This window comes from Python bivittatus, unplaced genomic scaffold (genome assembly GCF_059951505.1).
Source record: "Python bivittatus isolate LINGU-HERP-01145 unplaced genomic scaffold, Pbiv_v1 ctg000160_np1212, whole genome shotgun sequence".
Classification (NCBI taxonomy): domain Eukaryota; kingdom Metazoa; phylum Chordata; class Lepidosauria; order Squamata; family Pythonidae; genus Python; species Python bivittatus.
This window is the reverse complement of record NW_028277076.1, coordinates 3914867-3931208: the sequence shown is the minus strand read 5'-3', so window position 1 is coordinate 3931208 and position 16342 is coordinate 3914867. Positions and strand designations below refer to the sequence as shown.

The following is a 16342-nucleotide window of genomic DNA, read 5'->3' as shown; positions in this document are numbered from 1 at the left end:
GCTTCTTTTTCTCCTCTCCTATTTATTTTAAAATTAGCCATTCCTAAATTGAAAGCAAAAAAGGGAGAGGCCAGCTCTGCTGCAATGCAGTTCAGAGAGTCCAATGTTCTGGCCAGATTTGGTTAGTCAGAAGACAATTGGATCTTTCTGTTTTCACCTCCTCTCTTTCTCTGTCAGATGGGCTGCCTGCTTACAGCAGGAATAATCCTTAGAAGTCATTCAGTCCATCCTCTGTTGCACGTCCAGCATCCCTGAACAATATCTGTCCAGCTTTGGTTAAATACATCTGGTGAAGAAAGGCCCACCATTTCCTAAGGGCAGTTATGGCACTGCTTACAGCTTCTACTGAGAGAAGGATTCTTGTAATCTTTTTCTTGAAATCTGCTTTCTGACTTCTTGTTTCTAGTCCTGCCAACCTGGAGCAAACAGAGGACAAGTCTTCTTCATTCAGGTGGCAGCCTTCAGATATTTTAGGAGATCTCCACTTCTTCTGTTCTCCCAGCTTAATATACCCATGTCAGTTTCTCAAAGGGTTCTAGACCTTCACCATCCTAGCTGCCCTCCTGTAGACGCACTTCACTTTGGCAGTGCCACCATCACCAGACATTTAGGCTGGTATCGTAAAGTTGGTTGAGGTGTTCCCTAGAAGGGTTACCTGTCTGGTCCCTGCCTGAAAGAACTGAGTGAATTGCCTATGATTTAGTTTTGTGTTTTTAAATGGCAAGTTCTGGAGTTGTTTGAAAAGACTGAGTGATTTTGTTTGTCTGGTTATGTCTGGGATAAGGGGGTTTGTAGTGAAAAATATCTAGAGGGCCTCTAGGTTAAGGGGAGACTATCATAGCCCAAAAGAAGAACAACTGCTTTCCTAACTTCTGGTTTTTGAAATAAAAAACAAGGGTGGCTGCTATCTGTTCCATCCTGCTTGTCCCATCTCAAGGTTTTCAGAGCAAGGCCACTGCTGATTCTGTGCTTACCCAGCAAAATTGGAAAGGCACGTGCCTTCCTGAGCGAGCCATCTACGCACCAAGAGGGCTTCTGTTTTGCTTCGCCATCTCCTTTGCTAGAACCCTTCCTCCCACCAGCCACACTGCTCCAATTTGGCTCCCCTGTAGACTTGGGCCCTTGGCAACGATCCCTTTGGTGCCAGACGTCCTGCAGAAGAAATCATCTAAATGGGAAGTGAGATTCTAAGGAGATGTGATGCAGTACTAAAGGTCATTCCAACTTAGGATCCTTTTGCCTATATTCTAAATAACCTACTGATGTCCTTGCCCTGAAGTGGAGAATAAATAACTCTTAGGAAATGGAAAAAACAGATGTTGAAGAATGAGATGCTAGAATCCTACTCAATGACTTTAAAAGGTTAGATTTCTGGAGAAGCAGGAATCTTTCTCCTTGATGAGTGTTCAGTTCATAACATTTCTTTCTCTTATTTTGGTGGGGTAATAAATAGAAAATGAAGAACCTTTTCCCTTACAGGCGCCTTAATCTGAAGTGGGGTAACTATTACCTTAACCAAGGGAGAATAACCTGGCAATGTGGAGCAGAGTGGGGTGTGTAGTAGGCCCTGTCCTCTGGAATCTATGGCATTCACTTTTCCAAGTTGTGATGAAACAAGCTGAAAGCTTATGATGTGTTGTCACAGGAAATGCCTGCTGTATCTTCTTCCTCCCTTTGTCTGAGAAGCCATGTGTGCAGAGAAGCAAAAGTTTAAAACTGGCATCTTCCCACACTCCAATAAAAGGGAAAGCAAATCTTCAGCAGCACAATTATATGAACTATCCATTTGTTTCTTGTTTAAGAGAAAAATTCATTGAGAAGCTGTTGCTTTGGGATAGACTCAGGATGAAAGTTCTTTTCACTCCGAAGGAGGAAACTCAAAAGCTCTTACTTTAAGCACAGTTCTATGTATTAGAACAATACTCATTCTGGCCAGGGTATGGAGCAGAAGTAAAGAAGGAAACAAGATGATTCCCTCAATTCATCTCTGAGAAAAATTGTCACTCCCTGACATTGCCCCACTTGCCCACCAGCAATGTTCCCAAGTGCTTCTTCCCAAAGAACAACTGTGGGAAGTCATCAGTTGTGTGTGTGTGTTTTAGGAAGAATAAGCATCCTTAGGAATGTTCTATCCTATTATTCCTGATTTTTCCTAAATCCAGTCTCTGGATCATCAGTATCCATCTGGCACTTCCATAGACAAAGCTGACCCCCCAATTTTTTTTTGTGGCCCAAGGACAAGGTGATTCTCACCTCTCCATGTGGAGGAGACCACCTTCTGTTGACTCTTAATTCAACATCCATGATAGGGGTTTCTTTCTATTTCTCTCTGTTTCCTGATCTATTACATGGTTGTGGATCTTCAAATAGAGGAGAACAGATGGAGAATTTAAGAAGATTAGACCGGAAGCTGCTACTTAAGCCAATTGTCTTGCCCTGTCTTGTAGTTGGGGCACCCCTGTCCACCATGAACAGTCACATTTCATATGGAAACAATTGTTCCTCGTAGTATCTTTGATAAGGGCTTCCTGCTGAGGATAAAAGTGGAGAGTGAGTTTGGCATGCCTTGATTTTATTACCTTGGCATAAAATAAGCCATCTGTACATGGAATGTGCAAATGCAGTTTGGGATTACAAGGGGTTGTCTTGAGGGACTGGGATTTCTGGTTTCTAAACGAAGCACTAATGGGTTGTCTTCATGCATCACCTCAGTTCAGGTGAGCTGTGAATGATTGCTGTTGATGCTCAGCTGTGGTGTCCCTCATCCATTTTGATTTTCCACACCCGTGTCTTTTCTCACTTTGCTTCTCTCCGTTGTTGGAATCAAGTTGCTCTGCCTTCCTGTTGCAAAGTTCTTCAGACTTTTAGCCTTCAGAGGCTGTTGTGATGTTGTATTTATCATTTTCTGTGCAACGGGTAAGGCACTTTACAGCTGATTGTATTTTATGTCTAGTTTACTGCAGTGCTGGGGAGCTTGGCTTTTTAATCCTCACCCCCCTTCTCATGATCTTTTGTATGAGATGTATGAGTCCTAAACTCATTTTTTAGCATTGCCCTAGTCTGGAAACTGAATTTAAACAATAACCAGTTTGATCATTATGATCAGACCTATCCAGACAGGAACAGGATTGGTCGTTGTTATGACTCCATTGTAGTCTAAGGCATCTGACTGTAGGTAACAGGAATTGCAGCCATAGTATGTGCTCACCTTCAAGAAGCTTACTTTAGCCACAGTCAATGCTGTGATTAAACTTGCTTCTGCAATGGGGCTGGTGCTGGCCGGTCATGGATTGATTAATTCTTTTTCTAATTCCTCTCTTTTTATTTTTGCAGAAATTATGGCTGATGTCATAAAGAAAGTAAAAAAGAAGGGAGAATGGAAGGTGCGTTCAAAATAAATCATTGGCTTCTTCTTACCCATGCTGTTTTATGCAAGTGTAATTCCCACTGCCATTCAACCTGGTTTCTGATTTAGCCTATTTTTTTGGGTTTGCACAGCACTCAGAATCACACACAAGTATAACCAAGGTAACACTCCCTCAGCTTAGCACAGTGTGTGGACGCAGCTTCTAGCTCTGAATTTTCCCTGCTTAAACTTCTAAGTTACATGAGCATTTCTAATTCACCCATTTCATCCCACATCCACAAAAGATAGTTAAGCGTGATATCTGGTTCAACAAATACATGCTTTGAAAACATGCCACAAACCAAGATTTGATGCAGGACCTGGCCTCCCAGGAGAATACACTAACTCTGGAACAAAACCTAAGATCCATAAGTTCCTATTTTTTAAGGCAAAAACACTTTGCAAACCTATAAGCAACGTCTGGCTGTTATTAGGACAAAATGAGTTCCAGGGTTCTGTTTCCTCCACTGAAGGAAAGGATGTTGAGTTGCAAGTGTTTGTTAAGAGAACCAAGTTTTCTTTCGGGGGGGGGGGAGCCTTTTGCTCCATAGGAGCCCAGTTGTTTTTCTGAGCCATTTCAGTGGGGGAGGAGTGTCTTTTAGGTAGGTTTAATGCATAAAGCCAAGTCAGACTTTTTGGAATGACATCTCCCTCCTCCGTCTCTTTCCTAGGTCCTGGTGGTGGACCAGTTAAGCATGCGTATGCTGTCCTCCTGCTGCAAAATGACGGATATCATGACCGAGGGCATAACGAGTAAGTAGAACTTTTGGACTGTGCTCACGTAACGCACTTCAGGGGCAAACCTTGTGTCGTCTTCGGCACAACCTGCAGAGCTTCGTTAGAACGAACCTCTCAGGCAGAAAGCTTGGATGCCCTGTCTCCTCATTTCCTCTTGCTGAAATTCTCAAGGATAGGGTGCCTTCTGCCTCCAGGAAGCCGTGGGTCTGGATGGGGAAGGAAAGCAGTTTGGGGAGTGGGAGATAACTTTCAAGCAGGTAGAATGATTTCCAGAGATGGACAGAAGTTAGTGATGGACCCTGAAACACCCTAACCTTCCATCTGATTTCCTTCTGCTCTGTTTCTCTCTTGCGCTCTCTCTGCTTGTGTATGTGGGTGTGGCTGTATCCAGTTGTAGAAGATATCAATAAGCGCCGAGAGCCACTGCCTAGCTTGGAGGCTGTGTATCTCATCACTCCATCAGAAAAGGTGGGTTTTCCCCTGAACATTGTTGCCTGTTAATAGGATGGCTATCCAGGTTGGATAGAGCTTATTCAACAGTTTTACTATAGGTGGGCCACCATGTTTTCCAAAAGAAGGCCGTAAATTATAGGAACAATTGAAGCTGTCTTATAGCAGTCCTTCTTGTTAACAATTATTTCTACTAGTTTTATTACGTTCCCTGTTTCCACTGTAAACAGCCTTTTGCTCTAGGTCCTGTTTTTATCTTTATAATAGTCTGCAAGTTAGGTTAGGCTGAGAGATGATGCTCTTGATAAGAAGGAAACTGAATCCATATAATCTTCTTTCTCAGTCTGTTGAGTCTCTCATTGCTGACTTCAAGGAGCCCCCAAATGCCAAATATCGAGCTGCACATGTCTTCTTCACTGACTGTAAGTATGTAGTAAACTAGGATTCCCCCTCTGCGTTGTAAGGTTTTTCAAGTTCCACCCCATTTCCAAGATCCTCTTTGGCCGACTTGGGGCCATGCATTGAACTGTAGTTCATCTACAAGGAAAGCAGCTGCTTTAATGAGATCCTGGCCACATTCGCCTAACTAACTCATGTTTCTAGGTTCACACAAGCAACAGAAGTGTTGGATTTGCATAACACGCTAAGCTAATAAAATAAAATCCAAAGTAAGCCAAAAACAGCACCTCGCGCAAATGCAACTGCTAGATTGTGTGAATGCAGCCATGGAGCGGTCTGGTGTCTTGCATTGGAAGATCCTAGTTTGAACTCTGCCTTGACCTAGCTGACTTTCAAGAGCCCCTCCCCAAATACTTAGATCCTCATCTCTTCTGATATCAGTCTTCTTGCTATCTTTGGAAAAGGTGGGGATAGCTTGTAGCTATCCATGTTGGGGCAAACGGGTTTGTTTGCTCTGTCTGAGCTTTGTAGTTGTTCTCTGTCTCTGTTCCCAGCATGTCCAGATTCCTTATTCAATGAACTGGTCAAATCCCGTGCAGCAAAAGTCATCAAGACCCTGACGGAAATCAACATTGCTTTCCTGCCCTATGAGTCACAGGTAACCCATGGGTGAGGCAGAAGTGAAGGTGGGATATTTGGGTATAACTGCATTTATATCTGTCCATTCTATTTCTCACCTGGACCATCACTGCTCCTCTCATTGGTAGAAACGTTGTCAATGCCGCAAAAGTCATTTGAAAGAATGCTTCGGAACTTGCACATCTACTCACCATCTCTCTGCTTACTCATTAAAGTGGCTGTGTTACTTTTTAAGCTTCTGTGGTAACTTGAAAAAAAGATGTCTGTTTTAAGGAGTCTTCTTCTTAAATCAGCTGCATCTTAATATAATTCCCCGAAGCAGCTGCCGGGGGGGGGGGAGGAGACATGGCTGTTCTAATGCGTAATAGAGAAGTGCTTTGCCTGCACAAATATGTTTTTTCTTAATAATTTCTGAAGCATGCACAGTCCTAGAACCAACAGGGCATAATTTCTGGAATACATGCTGGTCCCCAGGGGAAGGAAAGACTAATTTAGAATGCAACTTGATTATTGACGGATGGATTTTTAGGGATCTTTGCACTGCTGAGTAGATAATGGGGAGGATCAGCATGTAGGTATCAATGCACCAGAACAGAGCCAAATTATTTTATGAAAGGGGAAGAGTAGTGTGGACTTGGAGAGCAAATTCGGTTGCTGTGTTTTCTCAGGAGTTTTTTTTTTTTTCCTGTTGGCAAGTTGTAGCAAGCACAAAGCAGAAGATGACAGATTCATGCAACTTTTCCCCCCCAGGCACAAAGGTTGTCCATCCCTCTCCTCTTTATGGGCCTCTGATGCTCATCTGCTTTGATGGCTGAGCTTTTGTGACGGGCATAGCATCCTTCTTTAGACACACACACCCCTCTTTGTTCAGCCCTCTGTACTTCCACACACTTGCTTCTTTGACCTTGGGTTGGTTCTTGAACCCTTCCAAGCTACTGTCCAATTGCACAGGAAATGCTTCTTGCCACCTCCTTTCGTGGTGGAGCAAAATGGGGGGTGGGAGGAGCAGAAGGGAGAGAAACAGATGGCCGATGGTTAAGCAGCATTGTAAATACAAAGCAGATTGATTTTTCTCTCTGTAAGCACAGCCCTTGGAAGACAGCACACAATTACTAGATGTGGGAGCAAATGATGGAGATATATAAAAAACAAATTGGACATTTTCATAGGCATTCATATTTGGAGTGTATTATCTTTCTATTTGTATTGGATTTTTTATTTGAACATCACAAAATGTATGTGTATGTGCGGGTATTCAGCACTATAAACAAGGGTGTACATGATGTATTCTGAAGTATGTGCAGATGATCCAAATGACATGTACATATAGCACCTTAACAGTCTTCCTCATGTATTTTATGTATCTTACTTCTTTCTCCTGACTTGGTGGATAAGCCAAACGTGGGGCGGTATTGAACTGAAACCATCTCAACCTGGGCATTTCAGCTCCTTTTCTTCTTTTACCCTTCCGATGCCAACTGCAGGTTTACTCCCTGGATTCAGCTGACTCCTTTCAGAGCTTTTATAGCCCTCACAAGGCCCAAATGAAGAACCCAATTCTGGAGCGCTTGGCAGAACAAATTGCGACTCTTTGTGCCACCCTGAAGGAATACCCAGCTGTCCGATATAGGGGGTGAGTAGAGTTTCTGCAGGACCACTTCAACGAAGTAACTGCAGCTGGAATTGGCTAAAGGCCTCCAAACTCGAAGCACATCTTCTCTGAACTCCTAGTAGTCAGATTTACAAATCTTTTGGAGCCTCCTTGAGACAGGTTGACAGGAGGATGTAAGCAAGTCCAAGGATTTCCCATTATTGAGTGTCTGCAACTTGAACTCAAGAGGTGACTTGTTTGAAACCTAGAAGTTTCATCCAGCTCTTGACAGATTTCTATTTCTTTATGAATGGGAAAGGGATACATATAGCTTCCAGATACAGCAGGTTTCCAAAGTATGTGGCGTCTACTGCTTTTGTTTTAAACTGAAACCTTCGCCCCACCCCCAAAGGAGGGGAAACCGTCTGCAAAAACTGTATGGATGAAGTGTGGTGTTTTTGGACTAATTTACCCGCAAGATGGGCGAGAGGGGTATGGTGTGTGTGTGTCCTGCCTTTCATAGTACAATGCTTTCTGCAGCTGCCTGTAGCCTCTTGGACTTCCCGTGCTTCCGTTCAATTCCAGTGGAAGACCTCAGGAAGGAACTCCTCAAGGGAGGCCATGGAAGGTTGGGGACATAACAAAGCCTCGGCAAACTTTCCACCACCTTCCGCAACTTGTTGTTAACAAAGTCATCAGGAAAACACCCCTCAAAGATATTCTAAAAAATTGCTCATGTACCCCAAGAGTGGGGGGCGGGGGAAATAGGAGCACCTTTTGTAGTGGGACAACAAAAACAGAAGGCAAATTTGAGCCCACTGTTACCGCCAGCATTGTCAAGGGCCCCTATCAAACAAAATCAGCCCTGCTTTTGAAATAATGGTCATGTTCTCTCTCTCTCTTTTTTGGCAGGGATTACAAGGACAATGCGATGTTGGCTCAGCTGATCCAGGACAAGCTGGATGCTTATAAGGCAGATGACCCAACTATGGGAGAGGTAAGCAGATCCTTTCAGTTAAAGGGGCTGGATTGAGGTGCCTGGATTGTGGATTTGAGCCGAGCCAGATGAGTCAGTGCCCTTAATTGGGTAGGGTGGGCAAAGCGGTGGGTTGTATGAACTCCTGTTAGATGTAGCTTCAACCAACTCCTTCCTATCCTTTGACCCTTTAGCTCCCTATTCCACAGTATTTTTCCATGCATTGCAGACGATTCTGGAGATGTCAGAAAACTACCTTGTATTGGGCGACTTAGTAGAGTTGAAGGACATCGTTTAGTATTATTTTCATTGCTCCTGTAGTAGCTACTTTTATACTCGGTGCTCTTTAAACGAAGCATGGCTGTCGAAACACAGCATTTTGCTGTCAGAGCTAGCTTTGAGAGGAATGTTCTTTCAGCTGATGGAAAGCAGGCTGGATGAACTCTAATGGGTTATTGGTTTGTTCTCCCCAGGGTCCAGACAAAGCTCGCTCCCAACTTATCATCCTAGATCGTGGCTTTGACCCCACCTCTCCAGTGTTGCATGAACTCACGTTCCAAGCCATGAGCTATGATTTGCTACCCATTGAAAATGATGTTTACAAGTAAGGTTCCCTTGTTTACTTTCTGTACTGTCTACGAGGTCACCACCCCCTTGTGAGTGATGTGTGTGTTGTTAGGTGTGGTGTTAGACTAGAACAGACTGGACTAAAATGGTCTTGAGAGAACTGTGGTTGAGCATGTTGTAGAAATCCAGCCATGTTTGCTGCAGGTTGTGTGAACTTCTAATGTGCTTTCTGGGCTTGGACATAGCACATTCTGTGAACAGAGGTACTGGGCTTCATTGACCCAAGTTTAGGATTAAATGTGTTGTGTAAACCCAAACAGTGGGCATATATCATTCTATAATCTAACCAACCTGCCTTGTTTCCTCAGTTAATCAGGGACCCATTTGTAGTCGCTCTAAAGTATCCAAAGCAATTAATCTGACCAATTCCAAATATTGTAACGAATGAAAAAAAGGTCAGCCCAGTTATTTAGGCAGCAATGTTCAATGCGCACAGCAGAAGAATAAGCTCCCTTCCTCCTAAGTAAGTCTCTCTTAAAAATTGGATCACCGTGATTCCTGCATGCAGGAAGGACTCGGACTCCGTGACCTTTGAGTCCCCATGATTCAAAACAGTGTGTCCATCTTGGCTGTCCCAGAAATATAGATTTCCTTCCTTTCCTGTATGAAGTCACTGATTTGTTCATTCTTGTTCTCTCTTGAAATTCCCAGGTATGAGACGAGTGGAATTGGGGAGGCCCGGGTCAAAGAGGTCCTTCTGGATGAGGATGATGACCTGTGGGTTACCTTGCGCCACAAGCACATTGCTGAGGTGTCCCAGTAAGCATTCTTTGCATGTACTAAGGAGCATGGAAAGCTCCGTGTTGCCCACATCTCTGCCCCCATGATTTCTTTTTTTTTTTATTTTTATTTTTTATTTTTTACAACAAACACATACAAACAATAACATAAAAAACATTAAAAAAAACCATCTTCCATTTTAAACCGTGTGTCAGCCAGTTACCAATCATTTGTGCCATCCTTTCATAGTCTTCACTCATCATTTATATAAAATCTCATGTCATCTATCTAACATATATTTATATATTTATCAATTATCAATTATTATTCATTTGTTACTAGTCTATAACATCAGCTTTCATAATAAGATTTATATCATTTTTATCCATTGATTATATATATATATATATATAGTAATTTATATCAGTTTGTCAAGTTTCTATTATATAATTTGCTGATCTATTACATTACTATATCTTTTCATCCAACCATTGATAAAACAGATCCCATATCATATAGAATTGTTTATCTTCTTGCTCTCTAATTTCAAATGTTAATTTACTCATCTCTGCACATTCCATAATTTTCTTAATAACTTCCTCCTGCATAGGTACTTTTTCATTTTTCTAGTTTTTAGCAAATACAATTCTAGCCGCTGTCAAAACATTTACAATCAAATATTTCAGTTCTTTACTATATGTTTCAGGTATAATTCCTAATAGAAATGTCTCTGGTTTAAAGTCTATATGTTGTTTTGTCATTTTTTCTGCCCCCATGATTTCTGATGACCTTTCATCAGAAATATTGGGGGTGGGGAAGTAGGGCAGGTGAAGATAAAGACCTCCTTGAGCGGGCCTTGACTCCTGCAAGCTTTATGGAGGCATCAGTGTCCTTTTCTTAACGGTGTGGAGATGGTACTGCCATTGTGTTCTCAGATTTATTTTGGCTTCTCGAGTTTAACTTCTAGGACTGGGATTTCCTGGGATCTCCCATTTAGGTACTAACTGGGTCTGACTCTGCCTAGTTTTTTTGAGAACAGCGAAGATCAGGCTTGTACTGCCATCTGCTGTCGAGCTTGACTGCTGATGACTTCATGGTCCCATCCACCCAATTTTCTTGGCAATAGCCAAGAAGCGGTTGGCCATCAGACATCACAAAGCCATTCAAGCCCACCGTGAACCATCTAAGGTGGATGAATTTTTATTCACTTTCTCCAATAACATTGCATACATTTTGTAAAATTTGCTAAGTGCCAAGCAGGCACCCCTTTCGAGTCGGTTTGTTTTTTCAAGCATAACATAACCATTGCACTGGTCTTTGGGTTGCTCGTGTCTACCCTAACGGCAGTCCTCTTTCAGGCATTGCTTCAATTCAGGTGATCCAAACGATCCAGATCGAAGTAATGTTTCCATTTACTTAATTGAAGTACCCGAGTGGGCTGCATTGATTCAGCCGGTGGCTTGCTTTGGAAAAGATGCTTTGATCGCAACCGTGCACGTGTTGCATTTGCTGATTTGTCATTCCTTTCCAGAGAGGTCACCCGATCTCTGAAGGATTTTTCTTCCAGTAAAAGGATGAATACCGGTGACAAGGTAAGACATAGTTCGGAACTAGAAATTAGAAGGTTTCAGGATGTGATAAATTTGGACGGAGATGAAAGTAAAGCTTAAAATAGATAGTCGTGTAGGTGGCAAAAAAAAATCTTTGAAGGGGAAGGGTTGAAAAAAAGGGAATGGAATATCCTGGAAGAGGTCACATTGAGCAGATTGGCTGTAATTTTAACTGCATCTTCTTTTTGTGAGAGCACTGTAATGTGTTGAGGGTTTTTACAGCATGGCGGTATTTCAGAGCAAATGCTACTGATAGGATGAAGGAAGCAGTCAGTGATAGAAAGAAGTGGGAGTAAGGGAATTAAGGAACTTTGCAGGTAGGATTGGAGAGAGTTAAACAAATGCCCGGGACTTCACCTAATTTCCCTCTCTTGGATTCTGAGAACTACCCGCTCAGCCCTCCCAGCAGGTAGAACTGGATCGGATCACTCTTTCAATGTGGTTGTAGCATTTGATCCTGGTGGGTTCCATGTCGCTTGGAATTCAGGAGCCTTGCTGAGGATCCCCCTCTCTTTGCACCTTTCAGACCACCTTGAGGGACCTTTCCCAGATGCTCAAGAAGATGCCCCAGTATCAAAAAGAACTCAGCAAGGTATGTTCCATTGCTACCGGCTTAAACTGAAACATCCAGCCTGCGAAAGTAGAGAACCTATGGCCCTCTAGGCAATGCTGAACTACATGTTGGAGCATCCAGGTTAAGAAGCTGGGAATTGGGGCTGAGCCTGTTGGCTGTCTGCAAGTACTGAAATAGTGCTGGAGAGCGCTAAGTGGAAAGGCCCATCTAGCATTGAAGCTTACTGGGATACAGGGGAAGATTGCTCTTCACTGGGGAGTTGTGAAGCTACAGTACAACAGAAGAACCGTCCAGTTTAGCCAGATTCTCACCTGCACGAAGGTGGATAGTAGTTTCTTTCTATTTGCTTCATGTCTTGCATGAACTCAGCTTTTACCATTTGCACGTCATGGTTTAACTGTTAGGCTGTTGTACTATCTCAACCCATTGCAATTTTTTCAGCAAACCACAGTTCACTGAACTGTCTTGTGCTCCTTTAAAGGAGAGAAACTCTTTTTTCCTTTAATTCAAGTAACTTAACCTGGTATGAGGGTTTCCTCCACGTTCCATTTTATCCTCACGCTAACCCCGTGAGGCAGGTTGAAGAATGGCAACCTTCCTGGGTAGCCCAAACATCACTTTTTGCAAACCGGAGGGAACGATCAACAAACCCCCAAATTGGTTGAACCCCAGGAACATCAGAGAGTACAACAAGCTAGTTCATGGAGAAAGGAAACCACCAAAGAACCGAGTGAACATTAAGTGTACTCGACTTCAAGTGTTTGTGGAGGGTTGGCAGGGGAGGAATGAAAGGGAATGTGCTAGAGAAGAGAATACCTGGCTTGCTGAATTACCCTTCTTCTGTTTCGGTGTTTGGCTAGTATTCCACTCATCTCCACTTGGCTGAAGACTGCATGAAGCACTACCAAGGCACTGTGGACAAACTCTGCAGAGTTGAGCAGGTAAGTCCATTTGTGCTAGAAGCACTGAGTTGTGTGTTTGTGTGTGCCTAAAACGGGAGAGTTTGCAAATTGTGCTGATGAAAGGATGTTTGAACAAGCATTTTCGTATGGGTTTTTTTTTTCCTCCCCTGTGTTGTAAGTCTTCCCAGAATTTGGCAGGGCTTTCAAGAAGTCAACGAAACAGCTGGCTATCTTGCTGACAGTGGCATTTCTCTACTTCCTTTAACAAAGCAGTGCATTCTTGCAGGCTTACCTTGACTTGGTTGACTGATTTTAATGGCCCACATACACCCCCCACCCCCCCCAAGTGCAATGCCTGTATTATCTTCCAAAGAAGCAGCACCCTGGAGGCTGAGCCTTTTTGCCCACATTTGATCCCAGTATGAGCTGGGAAGAGAAGAACTTTCCAATGGACAAGAGGTAGATAAGTGCAGAGAGATGTTCTCTCTTACCAGGATCTGGCCATGGGCACTGATGCAGAAGGGGAGAAGATCAAGGATCCCATGCGTGCTATTGTCCCAATCCTGCTTGATGCCAACGTCAGCACCTATGACAAGATCCGGATCATCTTGCTGTACATCTTTCTCAAGAATGGTAGGAGCGGCTGTTGTTTGGGTTGGAATCCAGGTGGGAGATGTGAGGACATGTGGCACACCGGAGAGAAAGTGATGTCATTGCACAATGCTGAAAACTCTTCCTAACTCTAGTCTTGGCTTCCATTGGTCACTGGGAAATTGGAGACAATTATAAAAAAGGAGAAGGACTGGCAATTGGCATCTAGGGAAGAATTGAGTGCCACGGGAAATGAATGGGAGGATGGAAGCAACGGGCCAAGGAGAACAGAAGAATGAAAGGATGGAGGGCTATGGGGCAATGAAGTGGTTGTAAGAAAAGGCAAGCAGTGTCACTTTATAGAGGCTCGGAAACACTTCTTGTGGCTTTTCTCCTTACCCTCACTTCCTTATTTTTCACCTAAGGTTAAAGGTATGGCCTTTCTTTTTTCAGCGAAGGTTCAATCTCTACCTTCCACAGCCTAATGGGTACTTGATATTTTGAATATTGTGCATGATGGATGAGTTTAGAGGAAGATAAAAAAGAGGGGAAAAAATCAAGCAGAGATAGGTAGAACTTTCCTATCCTTCGATGGCATTTCTTTTTCACACGAGCCCGTTTGCAGGGATGTTTCTTCGCAAGCTTTTCAAATTCCCAAACTTAAGTTGTTACACCGCACCCAACTGAAAAGGATGTTAAAGCTAAGTGTGATTCAGCAGTGTGCCAAATGGAAGCACTGTTAAATACATTAACATGAAGGCAACCGGGTTGAGGTTCCAGTGTAACCAAGCGGGAGCTCTCTCCTTCTCTTCTTCCCTTCAAAATGGCCCACACTTCTGTGGTTTGTTGGTGTGTGTGTGTGTGCTGGCTCCGTCTCCTGGAACATGTATGTATGCTCTCCCCATCCCCCAGGGATCACTGAGGAAAACCTGAACAAGCTGATCCAGCATGCTCAGATCCCACCTGAGGACAGTGAAATCATCACTAATATGGCACACCTTGGGGTACCCATCATCACAGATGTAAGTTCTTCTCTGATCTAGATCCTTTCAAAAGTCCTGGGTAGGCGAACATGTCTATTTTGCTGGAATTGGTTGATCCAAGTTATGCTTGGACAGCTTGCTCCCAACGGTGGAAGGAATCCAGCAGAACCGGATTGACCATGTGGCAGACCAAAGAAATTGCCTTGGGCAGCAGTTACAGGCCTGGGAGAGACAATTTATTGCTTGGCACTTTCTTCTCAACTCCCCAGGCTTTCCCTTGTGTCTGACCGCAGTGTCAGATAACTCTTGCTAGGACGCTCATCCTAGCCTGTTGCTTTAGGGGTTGTTGAAGGAAAATTCAACTGTCAACTTGAATGGAACAGAGAGGGGTCCCACCTAGTCCTTGGTCAACAAAGTATCTTCAGTTAAGTCTGGAATTTAACAATATTATGCAATGGTAGTAGATAAACTTCCAGGGCAGTTGGTACATTTGGTATTTTGAGAGCATGGTGTGGATATTCTCCTGAGGTAGGTTGCCTTTGGGGCTTACGCTTCCATAAAAAATCTATCCTGTCATGGAATTACCTGTTTAGCAAATGGCTGGCTGTCGCAGATGAGAGAGGGGAGCACGGTAGATTGAGAAAAGTGCACGTAAAGAATGGTAGATTGAGAAGAGTTCACAAAGAATAATGGGGAAGCTAGGGGCTGTGGGTTGGTATCTTCTCGTTTTTGAGAAATTCAGCTCCCAGTATCGCCAATCTTGCACGGAAGCTTTAGTTCCAAAAATCTAGAAGGCTCCAGCTTGCTCTTGCAAGTGAATAAGCACAGCCAATATTCTCTGAATCCATTTTCTCTCTCTTGTGCCCAGTCCACCTTACGCCGTAGAAGCAAACCAGAACGGAAGGAACGTATCAGTGAACAGACTTACCAGCTCTCCCGATGGACTCCAGTGGTCAAGGACATCATGGAGGTACGCAATGAGGGACAGCTCTTGAGTGCACGAACCTCTTTGTTTTATGTCTAATACTAGCAGAAGCTCCAGATGTGCTAATAATTTTTTTTTCCAGGATGCTGTTGAGGATAAATTGGACACCAAACACTACCCGTACATCTCTACCCGATCAGCTGCGTCTTTCAGCACTACAGCGGTCAGGTAGGAAGGGGGCATGCCTGTCTGGTATCTGATCTAGGGAAAATAAAGGGAAGTGTAAACTCATCAGTTGGGGAACAGGATGTTCTGGGGAACTCCGGAGCATGGTGTCCTTCTCTGGACCATGTTGAACCTTCTAGACCTTCTAGGGGTTCCTAAACATTTTGCATCACGCCTCCCTTTAGGGTAATCTTAATGTATACACCTCTCCTAAAAACCAAAACACCAAAATCTACACAAATGAACCATGAAAATATTTCTTTATTTCTTTATTGTTAAATTTGTATGCCACCCATCTCCCCCAATGAAACTTTGCAAAAGGTGAATTGACTATAACAATGTAACCAAAAGGTTCTTCACACCTCCCTGGACTCTGTCTGTACCTCCCCAAGGGAGATCCACCTCACAGTTCGGGAAATGCTGTTTTAGATTCTGCCTTTTCAAGGTTGCTCTGGAGGTATCCAGAAACAATTCCTCCAAACCAGAAGCCTGTTGAATCTGAAACATTGTAAGTTACCCTGTCAGACCTCCCTGTTTGCAGTCTCGATTAGAAGTATGTAGTTAAATCCAAGGAGACAAATCTGAAGACTTTGATCAGTAATATTTATTAGACAAATGGTTACAAGAACTCCACCCAGTATTGTTCTTTCAAATGAGATGCCTATATATAGGCAATCTATGAAGGCAAGACCTTTTCTCTTGCTTTTTTTTAACATAGAGTGGAAGGAGCTTTGCCTCTTTTAAGAAGACAGGGCAGTCTCCATCTAGTCATTGTTCTGATAACTACTCTTTTCTTGATCAATATGAGAAACAGCTCTCACAAACACCATGTCCAGGGCACCTTGAACTTCTCCCAGTTCCCAGAAGGTGAGTGGAATCTTCCAGAGTTGGGTGGAACATTCTGTCCATGACCTTTGCCCATCCCAATCTAAATTGTGTATAAATAGATACTTAACTCTTTTTGGAAGTTAAGTACCATATGTAGC

General features: G+C 43.3%; 1 protein-coding gene across 1 annotated transcript in view; it reads left to right on the top strand.

The window, feature by feature from the left end:
* Positions 1-16342, top strand: part of LOC103050135 (syntaxin-binding protein 1) — a 30908-nt gene that overhangs the window by 5689 nt on the left and 8877 nt on the right. The window contains exons 2-17 of the mRNA XM_007429342.3: positions 3334-3383; positions 4078-4159; positions 4536-4612; positions 4938-5016; positions 5548-5651; positions 7117-7265; positions 8136-8220; positions 8673-8803; positions 9478-9585; positions 11078-11138; positions 11683-11748; positions 12591-12671; positions 13127-13265; positions 14136-14245; positions 15075-15176; positions 15274-15359. Coding sequence (XP_007429404.1) covers positions 3334-3383; positions 4078-4159; positions 4536-4612; positions 4938-5016; positions 5548-5651; positions 7117-7265; positions 8136-8220; positions 8673-8803; positions 9478-9585; positions 11078-11138; positions 11683-11748; positions 12591-12671; positions 13127-13265; positions 14136-14245; positions 15075-15176; positions 15274-15359 — 1510 coding nt within the window. The remainder of the gene's footprint in view (positions 1-3333; positions 3384-4077; positions 4160-4535; positions 4613-4937; positions 5017-5547; positions 5652-7116; positions 7266-8135; positions 8221-8672; positions 8804-9477; positions 9586-11077; positions 11139-11682; positions 11749-12590; positions 12672-13126; positions 13266-14135; positions 14246-15074; positions 15177-15273; positions 15360-16342) is intronic.